The sequence below is a fragment of the Pseudophryne corroboree genome, chromosome 4 (assembly GCF_028390025.1).
Source record: "Pseudophryne corroboree isolate aPseCor3 chromosome 4, aPseCor3.hap2, whole genome shotgun sequence".
Classification (NCBI taxonomy): Eukaryota; Metazoa; Chordata; class Amphibia; order Anura; family Myobatrachidae; genus Pseudophryne; species Pseudophryne corroboree.
In genome coordinates this window covers 355,704,685-355,723,936 of record NC_086447.1, presented here as the reverse complement: position 1 = coordinate 355,723,936, position 19,252 = coordinate 355,704,685, and the positions used below count along the sequence as shown (strand labels likewise).

The 19,252-nt window shown below is 45.2% G+C and overlaps 1 protein-coding gene and 1 long non-coding RNA gene across 11 annotated transcripts in view; one reads left to right on the top strand and one right to left on the bottom strand.

Moving 5' to 3' along the window:
* The window catches only part of TNK2 (tyrosine kinase non receptor 2), a 544,303-nt gene that overhangs the window by 92,982 nt on the left and 432,069 nt on the right, over positions 1-19,252 (bottom strand). For 6 of the 10 annotated variants that reach the window (XM_063916519.1, XM_063916517.1, XM_063916516.1 and 3 more), the window contains 2 exons: positions 13,722-13,868; positions 12,929-13,135 (listed from right to left, as the gene is read on the bottom strand). In XM_063916519.1, coding sequence (XP_063772589.1) covers positions 12,929-13,135; positions 13,722-13,868 — 354 coding nt within the window. The remainder of the gene's footprint in view (positions 1-12,928; positions 13,136-13,721; positions 13,869-19,252) is intronic. The other 4 variants (XM_063916523.1, XM_063916524.1, XM_063916525.1 and 1 more) reach the window with 1 other exon arrangement.
* LOC134909537 (uncharacterized) overlaps positions 13,885-19,252 on the top strand; it is a 72,086-nt gene continuing 66,718 nt past the window's right edge. Inside the window, exon 1 of the long non-coding RNA XR_010175959.1 lies at positions 13,885-13,910. This is a non-coding gene — a long non-coding RNA (uncharacterized LOC134909537). The remainder of the gene's footprint in view (positions 13,911-19,252) is intronic.

Here is a 19,252-nt window from a genome sequence, read left to right as displayed (position 1 = left end):
TCTAAGCAGCTCTGGAGAGCTACCTAGCATGCACCCTTCTCGGCCGGGCACAAAAATCTAACTGAGGCTTGGAGGAGGGTCATAGGGGGAGGAGCCAGTGCACACCAGCTAGTCAGAAAGCTTTTACTTTTGTGCCCAGTCTCCTGCGGAGCCGCTATTCCCCATGGTCCTTACGGAGTTCCCAGCATCCACTAGGACGTCAGAGAAATAATGGTGCTGCATGGTGCAGTTGCGTGTCCTAGGATGTAATGTCGCAGTTTCTCCATAGGTAACGCCTGAGCCACAACTGAGAAGACCAGAAGAACCCAACACTGCGCAGGCCCAAAATTAGAACTGGCTCGGCAGCCGCTAAACCCACCAGTATTGATCACTCCAGGGCCTCAGTAGCGGCAGCACACTGGGGAGCCTGGCTCTACTTCTATAACGGCACACCTGAAGACTGCTCAGGGTACACTAGTGTGCCACGGAACAGTGCTTGAAAAACACTGCTGTAGCATATGCGGAATCATACCAATCAGAATATATTTGTGATTTTCACAGATTTACGCCGATTTTTTCATCGTTTTGTACTTAATTGAGATTATCACTGATACACTGTAACAGTAACAAACAACATAATAGTGGAAATTGGGTTCATACAAAGTCTTACATAGCCAAAGATAAATAGGGAAACCCTACAATAAAAATCTATACATATAATAAAACTGTAAGGGTTGTGTCTGTACATAGACATTTTTTTTGAGAATTATACATCTAGGGAAGGTTTATGGACCATCGAGACCAAAAAAAAAAAAAAAAAAGTGACATTTACGGTTATATTCAATTGAGGTCGGATCCATTCCGACATGCATTTTCCGCTCCCATCCATGCGAATGGGTCACACACACGTCTTAAACATCCAGACAAACGCGGTGCGGTCGTGCCTAACAAGGCGCAATTGCGGTATGATGTAGCCATGACGAGAATGGTTACATTTGTATAGTTGTAATCCCTGTTATTGTCAGAAATGAATGCAATGGTGGTTATGACTGTCCCCCTCCCACCCCCCTCACTCCCATTCATCTCTTGCTCTCTCTTTTTACTCTCTCTCCATTGACGTGTAGATGCATTTTTCTCTGACCGGGTAATAGGTCAAAATAGAAGATTTGAGGTGACAAAAGGGATGATTGAGTTAGGCAAGGTTAGTGGGTAGGTGGTCTGGGCAAACTCTGCATAGTCTCTTAATGCCTAGAGGGACGGGCAGTCCTTCCGCCATGGGTCCCCAGAGGTTTCCTCAACAAGGGGGTTTTTCCTCTCCTGAGTGCTGAAGGATGACTCTTCATGAGTCATGAGGCTCCCGCCATCTTGTTCCTCTTTTAGGACAAGTTTTTAAGATTACTGGACCAATCTTAGGTGGTCATTCCGAGTTGTTCGCTCGTTGCCGTTTTTCGCAACGGAGCGATTAGGTGGAAAATGCGCATGCGCATGGTACGCAGCGCGCATGCGTTCATTAATTTAACACAAAACTTTGGAGATTTGCACAAGCTCGAGCGACTGGCCGTTTTCAGGGAGTGTGCTAAAAAACGCTGGCGTGCCAGGTAAAAACGCAGGAGTGGCTGGAGAAACGGGGGAGTGGCTGGCCGAACGCAGGGCGTGTTTGTAAATGTCAAAGCAGGAACTAAACGGACTGAGGTGATCGCTATCTAGGAGTAGGTTTGGAGCTACTCAGAAACTGCAAGGAATTATTTAGTAGCAGTTCTGCTAATCTTTCGTTCGCAATTCTGCTAAACTAAGATACACTCCCAGAGGGCGGCGGCCTAGCGTGTGCAATGCTGCTAAAAGCAGCTAGAAAGCGAACAACTCGGAATGAGGGCCTTAGTCCGAAATTCCCTATTTTATAATGCAGAGTAAATAATAATAATAATAATAATAATAATCATAAGAAGACAAAGAAGAAGAATTAAAAAAAACAGGCTAAATTTTACTTAAAATAAAAATAGACATTTTTTTAAATATATTTTGCTTGACGTTGTCTTTATTTTTATTAATAAATCCTCTCAAAGGGTGAAGTAATGACACATATTTGGGGAGACAAATATATTAGGAGAGTTCTGAACCATGCATTGTTTATTTTACACGAGAGTACCAGGCGAGGCAGCCATGTTGGGTGCACTACATAGGTTACATAGTGTGATTAGCAAAACATGGCAGTAAGGCATACAAGGGTAAAATGAAAAGCAACTAACAGGACACTTAGGGGGTCATTCCGAGTTGATCGCTAGCTGCATTTGTTCGCAGCGCAGCGATAAGGCTAAAAAAAGGCAATTTTGCGCATGCGGCGCAATGCGCATGCGCGACGTACGGGCACAACAAACAATGCAGTTTTGCACAAGGTCTAGCGATGCATTTTAGTTGCACTGGTTGCCGCAGAGTAATTGACATGAAGTGGGCGTTTCTGGGTGGCAACTGACCGTTTTCAGGGAGTGTTCGGAAAAATGCAGGCGTGCCAGGGAAAACGCAGGCGTGGCTAGGCTAACGCTGGGCGGGTGTGTGACGTCAAATCCGGAACTGAATAGTCTGAAGTAATCGCAAGCGCTGAGTAGGTTTTGAGCTACTCTGAAACTCCACAAAAAAAATTTGCAGGCGCTCTGTGATACAACCGTTCGCACTTCTGCTAAGCTAAAATACACTCCCAGCGGGCGGCGGCATAGCGTTTGCACGGCTGCTAAAAACTGCTAGCGAGCGATCAACTCAGAACGACCCCCTTAGTTCTGCAGCTTACGCAGTAAGAAAATGTTCTTAATCTATAATTGCTTTTAGATAATTTTCTCCTTTATAACAATTTTAAAGTGAGGTGAGGGGAAAATAACAAAAGAGGGTCCAGTTACATTTTGAAATAATAATAAAAAAAAAAAATCATCTGACCAAAAAATAAAAAGTTATAATAATTCTCCAACACTCCGAAGATGGTAAGCCCATATTGTGAATTGCATGAAATATTTATATGAATCCCACATAATCACTGTTACACACTAGTTCTCACTGAGCGGAGCTTGAGGCGAGAGGGGTGTCATTCAGCTCCCCAGCTATTGAGTGTATGCAACAGGTAGCAGTGCAGGATCACTGGAAGTGTTGTGGATCTCTGATAATCTCAGGTCTCTGAGGAGTTAAGTGAAAAACTACTGTCTCCCACTGTGATGCTCTAAGACATTGGGGGTCATTCCGACCCGATCGCACGCTGCACTTCTTCGCAGCCGTGCGATCGGGTCGGAACTGCGCATGAGACATAGGCAGTCGCTAGGCGGCTGAACGGTGGCGTTTAGCCGCCGTTTAGGGGGAGCGGTCCAGCCATCGCAGGCGTGGCCGGACCGCTGCGGCCAGCAGGAGCGACGAGTAACTCCCAGCCAGCCGCAGGAGCTGCGCTGGCCGGGAGTTACTCCTTAAATACAAAGGCAATGCCTCTGTGCGATGCTTTTGTATTTGTGCGGGGGGGCCGGCACTGACATGCGGGGCGGATTAGCCCTGTGCTGGGTGTCCCCCCGCATGTCTGAGTTAACGATTGTAGCTGTGCTAAACTTAGCACAGCTACGATCAACTCGGAATCACCCCCATTGTCAAGATGGCACCGCACTTATGTGCAGTATTTCGGTCAGCAGCCATCTTGGTACAGGGAGCAAAACCTCCCAGGAGGAACAGTATGGAATCTGCGCAGTAGCGCTTCCACCTTTCAACAGCTTTTACATACAAATAGGATAATAATGCTAAAACTCACACATAGTCATTTAAATAGGATGTAGTCACCACCCCGGCCACCAGAATGCTGGCAGGGAGCCGAGGACTATTCCCACATATGTGCAGCTTACTTTATACAAGGATTTACAACCTTATAGGAACTGAGATCTAAGGTGTACTGCATGTAGTTAAAAAAAATATATATATTTTATGGCAGTAGTTTCCAATATGGGGGCTGTGACGCCATGGAGTGCCTCTGGAAAAAGGGGGGGGGGGGGTTAGGGGGCCTTGCAGTGGTGCCGTTGTTTGGTGTTCCAAGACCGATTCAAATAATTTACACTTAATTTAATTGGCAAAACCAGTCCCTCACCGCATAACTGAGCCTATGGATGACATATTATAAACACAATTGACTTCATGTTATATTTTTTTTTTCTGAATGTCTCAATAAGAAAATTTGGTCAAGGGGTGCCGTAAAACAAATTATGATACTCTAGGGAGTCATGATTCAAAAAAGTTTATGAACCACTGGGCAAGACATTCAGCATGCGAAAGAAAGGGTTGCAGATTCTGCTTTTTAGTAGAATCCGCAACCCAACTTAAATAACTCCCCAAGTCCCACCCAGCATTGTGATTGCAATCTTTTGGCAATCGCATCGCTGAACAGGGAATACCAGAGGCCCCTGCATATGCAGCCGCACTGCCACCATTTTCTTTATCGAAACGGCTGTGTGTGACATCACGCAGCCACCCCAAAAACGGTCTGGCCACCATTGAGGACAAATGTTCAATGCTGCCCCGAGTGACCCCCAGCGCAGAAAAAGCTATACTTCCGGAGAGGGGGTGTTTAGGAGGCGCTGCCATTCCTCCTGCCATTTCACCATGCCCCCTTCACCTGTTCTTGGCTGCACTGGTTACAATCTGTTACACAAGCTCACAGCAATGGCAGGTTCTTCTGTCGCAAAAGTAAGTCTACATGCCAGTGAATTGTTGCACCAAAACATGCTCAATAGAGGTTTTTTTTATTTATTTTTTATTAAAGCAGGCAAACAGTAACAGAAGAAGCGAAAGTTTCAGGCTAAAAGATCCCCTTGTTCAAGTGCAGTAAAATGTCTGTATTTATACATTGTACCTGGCAGTGCTTAAAGTGGTCTCGGAGTGGTGGTGGAACTCATCTATCCCCCCCCCCCTTTTCCTCATTAAGCAGTGCCAGAACCAGTGCAAGGGATTAGGCACCCCGTAGTTGCAAAACAACAAGGGGTGTGGTCTCATAAGGGTGGGTGTGGTCACACAATACGCCTCACAGTAGAACAATCTTAGGTGGCAGGTCCCTCCTCCCCGCCCAGTGCTATCATTCCAGTGATATTTGCATACCTCCCAACTGTCCCGATTTTCACGGGATAGTCACGTTTTTTTGGGACTGTCCCACCTGTGGACCGCAGAGACCCACGGTGTGTGGAGGGGCAGTTGGGAGCCTCCTGTCATTGCTGCTCTGCTCAGCAGAGCAGCAGAGAATAGACAATGTGCACATGCGCACAGCGTCTATTCAGTGGAGACAAAGGTAGAGAGGGCATGCCAACAGCTAACAGAGCGCTGGACATGCCCCCTCAGTGACGAAAGTGGGACGTGGCTCACGATTGCGAGCCCTCCCGTGAAGCCACGCCGTTTTCCCATAGGTCACGCTCCTTTTCGGCTCCCTGAGTTTACAATGTTGGGAGGTATGTATTTGAGAAGCAGACACTGGCCATTAGAGAACAAAGACTCTGGCACAGTGCCAGAGGCTTTGCTCTCTATGTGCAGTGCCATCTTCCCGAAGAGATCACCGCCACTGCCTACAGCACAGGCATACTGGGGAGGGGTAGCCAACTGGGGCCCCTCCAGTAGCCCCTCCACCAATGCACTTCTTTCTGCGTTTTTGGGGGCGTTTTTATAACAACAAGGTGACGACACTGTAGCACAGAGCTTTTCATCCTTTTACAACTTGCGGCACACTTAACAAGATATAAATATTGCCATGGCACACTCAAATATAATGGTGCTGCATGGTGCAGTTGCATGTCCTAGGATGTCATGTCGCAGCTTCTCCATAGGTAACGCCTGAGCCACATCTGAGAACGCCAGAAGAGCCCAAGACTGCCCAGGCCAAAAATTAGAACTGGCTCTGCAACCACTAAACCCACCAGTATTAATTGTTCCAGGGCCTCAGTAGCGGCAAAACACTGATGGGCCTGGCTGTGCTTCTATGGCGGCACACCTGGAGACTGCTCAAGGCACACTAGTGTGCCACGGCACAGTGGTTGAAAAACACTGTCTTAGACTATAGCACATTACAGACAGGCCTGACTCAATGCCTCTATTGTTTCCCTGACCGAACAGTGAACATTTTAGTTAAAAACCTATTTGACTCTTATTTATTAACAGTTTCTTATATAGCAAATTCCATTGCGCTTTACAACTGAACACAAAAATAAGACAAAACTGGGTAATAACAAACAGTCAGAGGTAGGAAGGCCCTGCTCGCAAGCTTACAATCTATGGACTCTTGTCGCGTTATACCTGCTTGCTCATACTAAGAATTGTTTTTTAATTCTATCAAACATATATTAGTCCTCATCGCAGATTTTTAAAACATTCCTCTCGATCTCCTTAATGTCCTCGTTGTCAGAAAGAGAACGCTGATCTCTATGACTATTTGTGGTTGTGCCTTTTGGTTAGAGCCGTTTGGCATTGGGTCCAAAAATTTGCTCTGGATCACCTCAAGGTACTTAACAAGACTAGTACATAATGACCCCCTATCCCATAAAGGGATACTCTTTTAGTGCGCACAGCACCCTCTTACTTAATAAGGCTTTAATGGATAACATTTATAATTTTTGTAACCTTGTTACTATCATTGTGAAACCTATCTATTGCATTGTACACATGACTATGCTTCAGAATCAATACAAATGTTTTTATTTTTTTGAAAAACAAAAAAACATAGCAGTGAGATGTTAACTGATGTGTAGAGCACATTCCATGGGGGTAAATTTACTAAGATGGGAATTCTATTTACGATGGGATGTTGCCCATAGCAACCAATCAGGTTCCAGGTATTATCTTCTAAAAGGTGCTAGAGAAATAAGAAGTAGAATCTGATTGGTTGCTATAGGCAACATCCCATCTTAAATAGAACTCCCATCTTAGTAAATTTACCCCCATGTGTTTCCATTTTGAAGATCACCCCACCTATACCTTTATGTTGGTGAAGTCTTATTACAGCATTACAGATGGAACTCACATCTTGGACTTCTATGTACTGAAAATACTCCAATTGAGTTTTACAAATGTTATCCTATTATCATTGTTTAAGATTGAGGAGGATATTCAAACCCCGTGGCTAATTGCTGCACCAGAGCAATTTAATTAGCTGTGAGTACCCCGCACGTGATGCCCGATAGTGAATGAACCGTAAAGTCAGCGAGAAAACAGCAAAATTAGGGGTTCACACGTTGGGAAAATCCACTGATTCCACAGTTTATGCGGAATTAGTGGATTTTTGTAACTGAACCCTTGATTTTTTAACCTGAACTCTCGACTACTTAATTGAATAGCCTTTCCCCGCACCGCCGGCATTTAGTTGTGGAGTTTAATTATACTTGCCTACCTGACCCTCTCCATGAGGGAGAAAATGCTCTGTTCCTGGACTTTCCTGGTAATGTATGATTGCCATCACCTGTGGTGAGCTAGTTAATTGATAAGAAAGGTGTTTCACCACAGGTGATGCAATCATACATTACCAGGAAAGTCCAGGAACAGAGCATTTTCTCCCTCATGGAGAGGGTCAGGTAGGCAAGTATGGGTTTAATTGAATAACCCCTTTGCCAAGTCTGGTGTTGTTCTTGTGTCAGTGATGTGTCTAACACAAGAACGACACATTATTTATAGTGAGACAATTAAAAATGCTTCAACATTAATTGCAAGAACTAATCTAATCCTTCTACTGTATAATACAGGCAGGGCAATGTATTCTGTATTGGAAACTACAAAAAAATTCAAATGAACATATAATAGTATAAAACCATAGTTCCATTATATACTGTAAAGCAGGGGTGGGGAACCTCCGGCCCGTGGGCCGTATAAGGCCCGCAAAGCCGTTTGCTCCGGCCCACCCGCTTCTCTGTGAGACACGCCGCCGCTCAGTCTGGCGGCAGCGTGTCTCAGCTGTCAGGACAGGGACTCAGGAGGAGAGCGCGGCTATTGTCGGGTGGCGGCGGCGGTGTGTAGGACTTGAAACCAGCCGCCGGTTCGTGAGCCAATCAGAGCTCGCGGACCGGCAGCCAATCAGAAGCCGCGGCTGCCGGTCCGCGAGCTCTGATTGGCTCTTGAACCGGCGGCTGGTTTCAAGTCCTACATGCCGCCGCCCAACATAGCCGCGCTCTCCTCCGTGTCCCGCCGAAAGAAGCAGCGGTAAGCAGGACGGGGGGCATCTGTATACCTGGCACTGTGGGGACATCTGTATACCTGGCACTGTGAGGGGCAATTGTATACCTGGCACTGTGGGGGGCATCTGTATACCTGGCACTGTGGGGGGCAACTGTATACCTGGCACTGTGGGGGGCATCTGTATACCTGGCACTGTGGGGGGCATCTGTATACCTGGCAGTGTGAGGGGCATTTGTATACCTGGCACTGTGGGGGCATCTGTATACCTGGCACTGTGGGGACATCTGTATACCTGGCACTGTGGGGACATCTGTATACCTGGCACTGTGGGGGGCATCTGTATACCTGGCACTGTGGGGGCATCTGTATACCTGGCACTGTGGGGACATCTGTATACCTGGCACTGTGAGGGGCAATTGTATACCTGGCACTGTGGGGGGCATTTGTATACCTGGCACTGTGGGGGCATCTGTATACCTGGCACTGTGGGGGGCATCTGTATACCTGGCACTGTGGGGGGCATCTGTATACCTGGCACTGTGGGAGGCATCTGTATACCTGGCACTGTGAGGGGCATTTGTATATCTGGCACTGTGGGGGCATCTGTATACCTGGCACTGTGGGGACATCTGTATACCTGGCACTGTGGGGGGCATCTGTATACCTGGCACTGTGGGGGCATCTGTATACCTGGCACTGTGGGGGGCATTTGTATACCTGGCACTGTGGGGGGCATTTGTATACCTGGCACTGTGGGGGCATCTGTATACCTGGCACTGTGAGGGGCATTTGTATACCCGGCACTATGGGGGCATTTGTATACCTGGCACTGTGGGGGCAATTGTGGATCTGGCACTGCACTATTAGGGGCATATGTGTATCACGTCCCATTTTAACTGGCCACACCCATTTTTTGGCGCGCGCGCCTCTGGCGCGCACACACAGTGCCTCTAAGGGGCAGACCTACTGGGGGGCAGGGTAATGTTTTAAGTTCAGAATTTTTGTATGGCCCCCGAAGGATTTTATAAATATCCAAATGGCCCTCGGTAGAAAAAAGGTTCCCCACCCCTGCTGTAAAGCATGAAGTAAGAGGTGAACAATAATATGCTGAAACTCATCAGGAGGTGCCTGTTATTCCTTACAGCATGATACTGAAGATGGCATCACTAAGTGCTCCATATAATTAATAATATACTGAAAGTAATTGACAGGAATATATGTAAGAGGTTGGACAAATCTTCACAGCCAGATAGCAGCAGCAGATACATATTCACACAAATGGCTTTGGATGTCATTCTTCTTGGTCTCAGTGGGTACACTGACTTTGTAAAACAGAAGCTTGCTATGAAATTTGTCTGCCTGGTGCCAAACGTCACCATTATAGATTACGCTATTCAATATGGTTTCTTTTTGTTTGTGCACTCTGACGCCATCATAGACAACTGCGGTTCTGAAACCTGCATCAAATAACTAGACCTGCAATCTTCGACACCTAAATCTCCAGAACTTGCATGTGAACTTGAACTTCTGCAGTAGAGCACTAATAGGCTCTACACACTGGTCAATATTACTGAAAGATATGAACGATCTTGTTCATTAATGAACTAAATACCTTTCATATCTTTCAATGTAGAGGCACCAGCGATGAATGATGCGCGGCCCCACGCTCGTTCATCGTTGGTGCCCCGTCGCTTGTGCATGCAGGCCAATAAGGACGATCTCGTCCATATTTGCCTGCATTGCTATGGAGCCGGGTGACGTTGGGCAGCTCGGCGGCGGATCGAATAGTGTGTAGGGCCCTTAACACTGTAGAGGTTATTACCTTCAAATTAAACAGGGCTCAAATCAAGTTTCAAGAATACTGTTGTAAGTTTAGTCTGATACAAATGTACAAACTTTTAATCTATTATTTACTTTCAGTGAATAATATTCCTGTCTAAATGACCCCGGTGAATGATTGCATTTATTGTATAATTTGAAGATTTATTTTCAGCAAATTGCAAATTTTCACCATCATTTACAGTGAGGATATTTGAATGTAAGACCTGTCTCAGAGAATGTACCCAAATGCATTCTCAGCTGTTAATTTGTATGTGATGGCTATGCGAAAATATGCAAATGTCGCTGCTGTCTGGATTTGTATTGAGTTTTGCAAATCCCAGCAGCTGCGTAGAAAAATGCAGCATCCATTGCAGATCAGTCTATTATGAAAGTTCTGTGCAGCATGGTAGCTGTAAGTAAGATGCCAGAGACATTGCAGCTGCATACAGGATCACAGCTGTAGCCTCAAACACCCCCTCCCCCCAAAATGGTTGTGACACACCTGCTTTTCTACCACCACTCCCCGTTACCTTCCACAAATGGTACCTGGCTGTGAAACAGTTTGCGAATAGATCCTCTCTGCGACCTCTACGGCGTGACTCAGACGCATGTACAGAATGACGAAAAACACTCAACTGGAAAAAAAATCAAGTTTGCATACTGTACATCTCTGAATCAGGCCCGTAGTTAACACAAAAAGAAAGATAAATATAATCCATAATTAATAAATTTATCTCTATTCCTCTAACCGTGTTTAAGCAGAAAATGTAAAACAGCAATAGGGTTACTATTCAAATTAGGGGTAACTGCATTGCTTTTGTAAATTTGTCTTTTGTAAGCTGCTGCTTAGTAAATTTACCCCATAGTAAATAAGCAGGCCAATCACCAGTAACTAAATCTAAACCTATCAATATATTTCCGGTGTACATGAATAAAAGGGAATTATTACTAAAATTAAACTATCTCCTAAATGAAAAAACACAAATTTTTATCATTTACCGCCAATGTGACAAACAGATGTCACTAATAACATTATCCTCAAGTAACAGCAAAAAAACCCAACAACAAACAAACCATAATTTCCGGATCAGTTTAACCGTTCCTACTGTCAGGCAAGTACAGTACAGTATTTTGTGAAGAGGAAAAACTCAATGTCAAGGACAGAGTAGCAGTAACCTACAGTGGACATTGCAGGAAGGGACTGGTTTAAAGAAGACACATTAACAATAATAAAAATATCAAACTAAAGAAGTCAATCTTTAGAAGTCTTGTTAACACAAATGGAGTTGTACAGCTTGGACTCCTTCTCAGAGGAAGGTTTGGAATACAGCCATTTGTTGCTGTGAAAGGTACAGATGTGTCCTCATACACCTAGCCTCAATACACCATATGGTGTAGCAGTGTAGCGTAGTGACTTTTTCTTCTTATGCACACCCCAGATGCAGCAAAACACCACTCAGTCTGTACCAGAGACACTGGGCTGTGACCTTAACCACACAGGAATTAGTTTTAAAGGTGTACAAAAACAAGGATGAAGTACAACGGAGCTTGGTGTGAAAAAAAGCTGCTCCCGCTGCACAGTAGCGCTTTGTGAGCAGATTCAGACTAATTTGCATACAGATGTACAAGTGTTGCATATCAAATTAATCATTGCAGTCTCATTGCGCAATTTTGTTGCATCAGAATGCAACTAAGATGCATATTTAAGCAAAAAAGATGCTTGGCGTTTGCTGAGTTACACGGGACCTGGTGCCCTTGCAGCAAAAGTATATGAGAACACATATGTAGAAAGTAAGTAAATGGGGGGTGTACACTTTTGAAGAACCCATCTTTACTTTTACTTGCTTACACCCCATGTAGAATTCTGTAAGAGAACTCACAGTGGCAACTATACTATTCACTACCACACTTCTCCAGAGCCATGAGTATAAAACCAAATATACCTCCTGACAAGATGCTGACAATCAGACATAAATATGGTTCCTAAAATGTCCCAAAATAAGTTTCATTATGGATTTGCATCTGTCATGGAGAAATATTCGCTTAAAATGCTTTTGATTAATGGAAAAAGCTTGCTTGAATAGAGCTTGGCTCCCCCCTGGGCAGTATGGATGGTGTAATGGTTAGCATTACCGCCTCAAGGCACTGAGGTCATGGGTTCAATTCCGCCTTGGCCCTAACTGTGCAGAGTTTGTATATTCTCCCCATACTTGTGTGCATTTCTCTGGGTACTCTGGTTTCCTCCATAATCCAAAAAGATACTGGTAGGTTAATTTGCTTCCAACAAAATTGACACTAGCGTGAATGTGTCTGTGGGGGTCATTCCGAGTTGATCGCTTGCTAGTTATTTTTTGCAGCGCTGCGAACAGATAGTCGCTGCCTATAGGGGAGTGTATGTTTGCTTTGCAAGAGTGCGATCGCATGTGCAGCCGAGCGGTACAAAAAAGTTTTGTGCAGTTTCTGAGTAGCTCAGAACTTACTCAGCCACTGCGATCACTTCAGCCTGTTCTTGTCCAGAATTGACGTCAGACACCCGCCCTGCAAATGCTTCGACACGCTTGCTTTTTCCAAACACTCCCAGAAAACGGTCAGTTGACACCCACAAACGCCTTCTTCCTGTCAATCTCCATGCGATTGGCTGTGCGAATAGATTCTTCGTAAAATCCATCGCTCAGCAACGATCCGCTTTGTACCCCAAAGACGCTCCTGCGCATTGCGGTGCATACGCATGCACAGTTCTGACCTGATCGCAGAACAGCGAAAAATCCTAGCGTGCGATTAGGTCGGAATGACCCCCTGTGTGTACATGTGATAGGGAATATGGAGTGTAAGCTCCACTGGGGAAGGGACTGATGTGAATGGGCAAATATTCTCTGTAAAGTGCTGTGGAATATGTGTGCGCTATATAAATAACTGATAATAAATAAATAAATAAATAAATAAATACCATAAATTGAGTTAATGGACCTACCATTTTCCCATTAGGGGTGCTCCACTCTCCTCTCCTAACTACTCCAAAAGACCCATCACCAAGCTTTTCAAAAAGGGAGATGTCTTTTTCACTTATAAGACAGGTTAGGGCCTGCTGACCTTCTGGAGGCGGAGGGCTGGGAGGTTTTCGAAAAGTACTTTGGGGCAGAGGAGCAAATTCGGAGTCTGGACGTTTTCCACTGAACACCTGCAGTGAACAAGACAAGGCATTGAGTATACAATTATGGAACAATTTTCATAGATTAGATTTTATGGTATCAGAAAAAGTGGTAGAGATGAATATAGCAAGGAACTACAGAAAAAAAATAATATTATAAATGGTAGATATAAACAAATTATGAATGAGCTATTTTGTTGCTTTCAATGAAATTAAATATTTACTTTATCACTAAAGAGATTGTCACCATTCTATCAACAAATATCCAGACAGCAGTCAATCAACGGCTTTCAAATTTGGAGCAAACAGCAGGTTTTGTTATTATATAACATTTTTGGAAACAACTAGATTATTGGCGGATCTTGTACATCTATACGGTTTTCAATCTTATCACTGACAAAGATAACATTATTAAAGTCATGAGGGGGCTGCAGTTTGCAGAACACTGGTATTATGTAGGAGTCCCCATCAGATAATTCAGTCCTGCAAAAATGTAACGCTAATAGTGGGATATGTTTCCTGGAAAAGTGCAGCAAATCTGTCAGCTGGGATTAACAGCTTCCGATGGCAGATAGCTCTGCAGCTGGATCAGTCCATCCTCCACTCAGTGACTGACCATAGAAAGGAAATCCTGGGACAACTGCTGACACTTGTACAGTGCGTGTGTCAACAGTCCTAGTCCAGCATGGAACGTGGAAGGATATGCGATACTGAGTGGGTGGGTTCTATTTTCAGAGTAACCCCAGAGCCAGATATTCCAACACTGCAGACAGAGGACAGAGAACTGAAGTAAGGTGTCGGAGAGGTCTGTATTAACCTATTCAATTCTGCTCATTTTTTATGAATGCAATATTCTCCATTTAATTTTGTAGTATACTGTACCTGTATGCTCTTCCGGCAAGAGGACAAATACGGTATTGTAATAAACTACAGGTATACTATCCCCTAAGGACTTGAAAAAATGAGTTAGATGATGAATAATATTTGAGGATATAAATAATTTAAAAGAGCTCAGACTGGGGATATTTGTGTTATCTATGTATAAAATAAGTGGTAATGGGAACAGAATGAGAGTCAGCCAGTTACACTCACCCTAGTGAAAACAAACTGGAGAGCACCATATAAATACCATAATAGTAGACTTTAATCAAATGGGGTGTGGTTCATTAGGTCAACCAATATTAGGCCGACAGTCACTAGGTCGACCCTCATGTGGTTGACATGTACATGATCTGCAGAGTCAAAAGGTTGGCAGTGAAAAGGTAGACACCTGAAATGGTTGACAGGTATAAAAAGTTGACACAGTGAAAACGTCGGCATTGAAATGGTTGACACAAACAAGGTTGACACTGGTTTTTTTTTGCAGGTTGGGTGTCGCTTAGGTATGTTCAACCACGTGAGCCCAATTAGTGTACCACGTCCCCTCGCATGATGAGCGAAGGCAAGGTTACTATTCCCAATCGTAGTCCACGTGGATGGTAAATATGAAAAAGTGCGTAGATCACACGTGTGTCTACCACTGTCATGTCGACCATGTGAACCTGTCGATCTTGTGTACCTGTCACCCTTAACCACTGTCGATCTTTTACATGTCGACCTATTGACCACGTCAACCTTTTGTGCCTGTCGACCTAATGCATGTTGACCATATAGGGTCGACATATTGACTGCTGACCTTATTACTGTCAACCTATCATCTGGATACCGATCAAATGAATAGCACAACGTGGCATTACATCTCAGTTCTACCGCAGAGTGGGGAACAATTTTCTCTCTCAGAAGTTTGCCAATTCCAGTTTAGATATTAATGAATCAATTTTTCTCACTTACATGAGAAAAAAGAGAGATACTCTTTGGCAGAAATGAATGACCATGACCATAGCGTACCTCACTTACATGGTGAGGGATGGATGGACACATAAAATGGTTTCTTTATCTGCTTTTTTGTTATAATGCAATGGAGTGTTATTTAGCATACCTCACTTACTTAGTGAGAGGCTATGTAGCACATATCTCGGTTTCTTTATCCTATGATTCAAGGGTATAGCGTACCGTTACTCACGCTATGGTCATGGTCATTCATTTCTGCCAAAGAGTATCTCTCTTTTTTCTCATGTAAGTGAGAAAAATTGATTCATTCATATCTAATATTTTCTCCACCAGTATTGTGGATAATAAGAATTTACTTACCGATAATTCTATTTCTCGGAGTCCGTAGTGGATGCTGGGGTTCCTGAAAGGACCATGGGGAATAGCGGCTCCGCAGGAGACAGGGCACAAAAAGTAAAGCTTTAGGATCAGGTGGTGTGCACTGGCTCCTCCCCCCATGACCCTCCTCCAAGCCTCAGTTAGGATACTGTGCCCGGACGAGCGTACACAATAAGGAAGGATTTTGAATCCCGGGTAAGACTCATACCAGCCACACCAATCACACTGTACAACCTGTGATCTGAACCCAGTTTACAGTATGATAACAGCGGAGCCTCTGAAAAGATGGCTCACAACAATAATAACCCGATTTTTGTAACTATGTACAAGTATTGCAGATAATCCGCACTTGGGATGGGCGCCCAGCATCCACTACGGACTCCGAGAAATAGAATTATCGGTAAGTAAATTCTTATTTTCTCTATCGTCCTAGTGGATGCTGGGGTTCCTGAAAGGACCATGGGGATAATACCAAAGCTCCCAAACGTGCGGGAGAGTGCGGATGACTCTGCAGCACCGAATGAGAGAACTCCAGGTCCTCCTTAGCCAGGGTATCAAATTTGTAGGATTTTAACAACGTGTTTGCCCCTGACTATATAGCCGCTCGGCAAAGTTGTAAAGCCGAGACCCCTCGGGCAGCCGCCCAAGATAAGCCCACCTTCCTTGTGGAATGGGCATTTACATATTTTGGCTGTGGCAGGCCTGCCACAGAATGTGCAAGCTGAATTGTATTACACATCCAACTAGCAATAGTCTGCTTAGAAGCAAGAGCACCCAGTTTGTTGGGTGCATACAGGATAACAGCAAGTCAGTTTTCCTGACTCCAGCCGTCCTGGAACCTATATTTACAGGGCCCTGACAACATCTAGCAACCTGGAGTCCTCCAAGTCCCTAGTAGGCGCAAGGCACCAAAATAAGCTGGTTCAGGTGAAACACTGACACCACCTTAGGGAGAGAACTGGGGACGAGTCCGCAGCTCTGCCCTGTCCAAATGGACAACCAGATATGGGCTTTTTTGAGAAAAAAACCACCAATTTGACACTCGCCTGGTCCAGGCCAGGGCCAAGAGCATGGTCACTTTTCATGTGAGATGCTTCAAATCCACAGATTTGACTGGTTTTAAACCAATGTGATTTGAGGAATCCCAGAACTACGTTGAGATCCCACAGTGCCACTGGAGGCACAAAAGGGGGTTGTATATGTAATACTCCCTTGACAAACTTCTGGACTTCAGGAACTGAAGCCACTTCTTTCTGGAAGAAAATCGACAGGGCCGAAATTTGAACCTTAATGGACCCCAATTTGAGGCCCATAGACACTCCTGTTTGCAGGAAATGCAGGAATCAACCGAGTTGAAATTTCTTCGTGGGGCCTTTCTGGCCTCACACCACGCAACATATTTTTGCCACATGTGGTGATAATGTTGTGCGGTCACCTCCTTTCTGGCTTTGACCAGGGTAGGAATGACCTCTTCCGGAATGCCTTTTTCCCTTAGGATCCGGCGTTCCACCGCCATGCCGTCAAACGCAGCTGCGGTAAGTCTTGGAACAGACATGGTACTTGCTGAAACAAGTCCCTTCTTAGCGGCAGAGGCCATAAGTCCTCTGTGAGCATCTCTTGAAGTTCCGGGTACCAAGTCCTTCTTGGCCAATCCGGAGCCATGAGTATAGTTCTTACTCCTCTACGTCTTATAAGTCTCAGTACCTTAGGTATGAGAAGCAGAGGATGGAACACATACACCGACTGGTACATCCATGGTGTTACCAGAACGTCCACAGCTATTGCCTGAGGGTCTCTTAACCTGGCGCAATACCTGTCCCGTTTTTTGTTCAGACGGGACGCCATCATGTCCACCTTTGGTATTTCCCAACGGTTTACAATCATGTGGAAAACTTCCCGATGAAGTTTCCACTCTGCCGGGTGGAGGTCGTGCCTGCTGAGGAAGTCTGCTTCCCAGTTTCCATTCCCGGAATGAAACACTGCTGACAGTGCTATCACATGATTTTCCGCCCAGCGAAAAGTCCTTGCAGTTTTTGCCATTGCCCTCCTGCTTCTTGTGTCGCCCTGTCTATTTACGTGGGCGACTGCCGTGATGTTTTTCCCACTGGATCAATACCGGCTGACCTTGAAGCAGAGGTCTTGCTAAGCTTAGAGTATTATAAATTTACCCTTAGCTCCAGTATATTTATGTGGAGAAAAGTCTCCAGACTTGATCACACTCCCTGGAAATTTTTTCCTTGTGTGACTGCTCCCCAGCCTCTCGGGCTGGCCTCCGTGGTCACCAGCATCCAATCCTGAATGCCGAATCTGCGGCCCTCTAGAAGATGAGCACTCTGTAACCACCACAGGAGAGACACCCTTGTCCTTGGATATAGGGTTATCCGCTGATGCATCTGAAGATGCGATCCGGACCATTTGTCCAGCAGATCCCACTGAAAAATTCTTGCGTGAAATCTGCCGAATGGAATTGCTTCGTAGGAAGTCACCATCTTTACCAGGACCCTTGTGCAATGATGCACTGATTTTAGGAGGTTCCCGACTAGCTCGGATAACTCCCTGGCTTTCTCTTCCGGGAGAAACACCTTTTTCTGGACTGTGTCCAGAATCATCCCTAGGCACAGCAGACTTGTCGTCGGGATCAGCTGCGATTTTGGAGTATTTAGAATCCACCCGTGCTGTTGTAGCAGTATCCGAGATAGTGCTACTCCGACCTCCAACTGTTCCCTGGACTTTGCCCTTATCAGGAGATCGTCCAAGTAAGGGATAATTAAGACGCCTTTTCTTCGAAGAAGAATCATCATTTCGGCCATTACCTTGGTAAAGACCCGGGGTGCCGTGGACAATCCAAACGGCAGCGTCTGAAACGGATAGTGACAGTTCTGTACCACGAACCTGAGGTACCCTTAGTGAGAAGGGCAAATTTTGGACATGGAGGTAAGCATCCCTGATGTCTCGGGACACTATATAGTCCCCTTCTTCCTGGTTCGTTATCACTGCTCTGAGTGACTCCATCTTGATTTGAACCTTTGTAAGTGTTCAAATTTTTTTAGATTTAGAATAGGTCTCACCTAGCCTTCTGGCTTCAGTACCACAATATAATGTGGAATAATACCCCTTTTCTTGTTGTAGGAGGGGTAATTTGATTATCACCTGCTGGGAATACAGCTTGTGAATTGTTTCCCATACTGCCTCCTTGTCGGAGGGAGACCTTGGTAAACCAGACTTCAGGAGCCTGCGAAGGGGAAACGTCTCGACATTCCAATCTGTACCCCTGGGATACTACATGTAGGATCCAGGGGTCCTGTACGGTCCCAGCGTCATGCTGAGAGCTTGGCAGAAGCGGTGGAACGCTTCTGTTCCTGGGAATGGGCTGCCTGCTGCAGTCTTCTTCCCTTTCCTCTATCCCTGGGCAGATATGACTCTTATAGGGACGAAAGGACTGAGGCTGAAAAGACGGTGTCTTTTTCTGCAGAGATGTGACTTAGGGTAAAAACGGTGGATTTTCCAGCAGTTGCCGTGGCCACCAGGTCCGATGGACCGACCCCAAATAACTCCTCTTCCTTTATACGGCAATACACCTTTGTGCCGTTTGGAATCTGCATCACCTGACCACTGTCGTGTCCATAAACATCTTCTGGCAGATATGGACATCGCACTTACTCTTGATGCCAGAGTGCAAATATCCCTCTGTGCATCTCGCATATATAGAAAATGCATCCTTTAAATGCTCTATAGTCAATAAAATACTGTCCCTGTCAAGGGTATCAATATTTTTAGTCAGGGAATCCGACCAAGCCACCCCAGCTCTGCACATCCAGGCTGAGGCGATCGCTGGTCGCAGTATAACACCAGTATGTGTGTATATACTTTTTATGATATTTTCCAGCCTCCTGTCAGCTGGCTCCTTGAGGACGGCCCTATCTATAGACGGTACCGCCA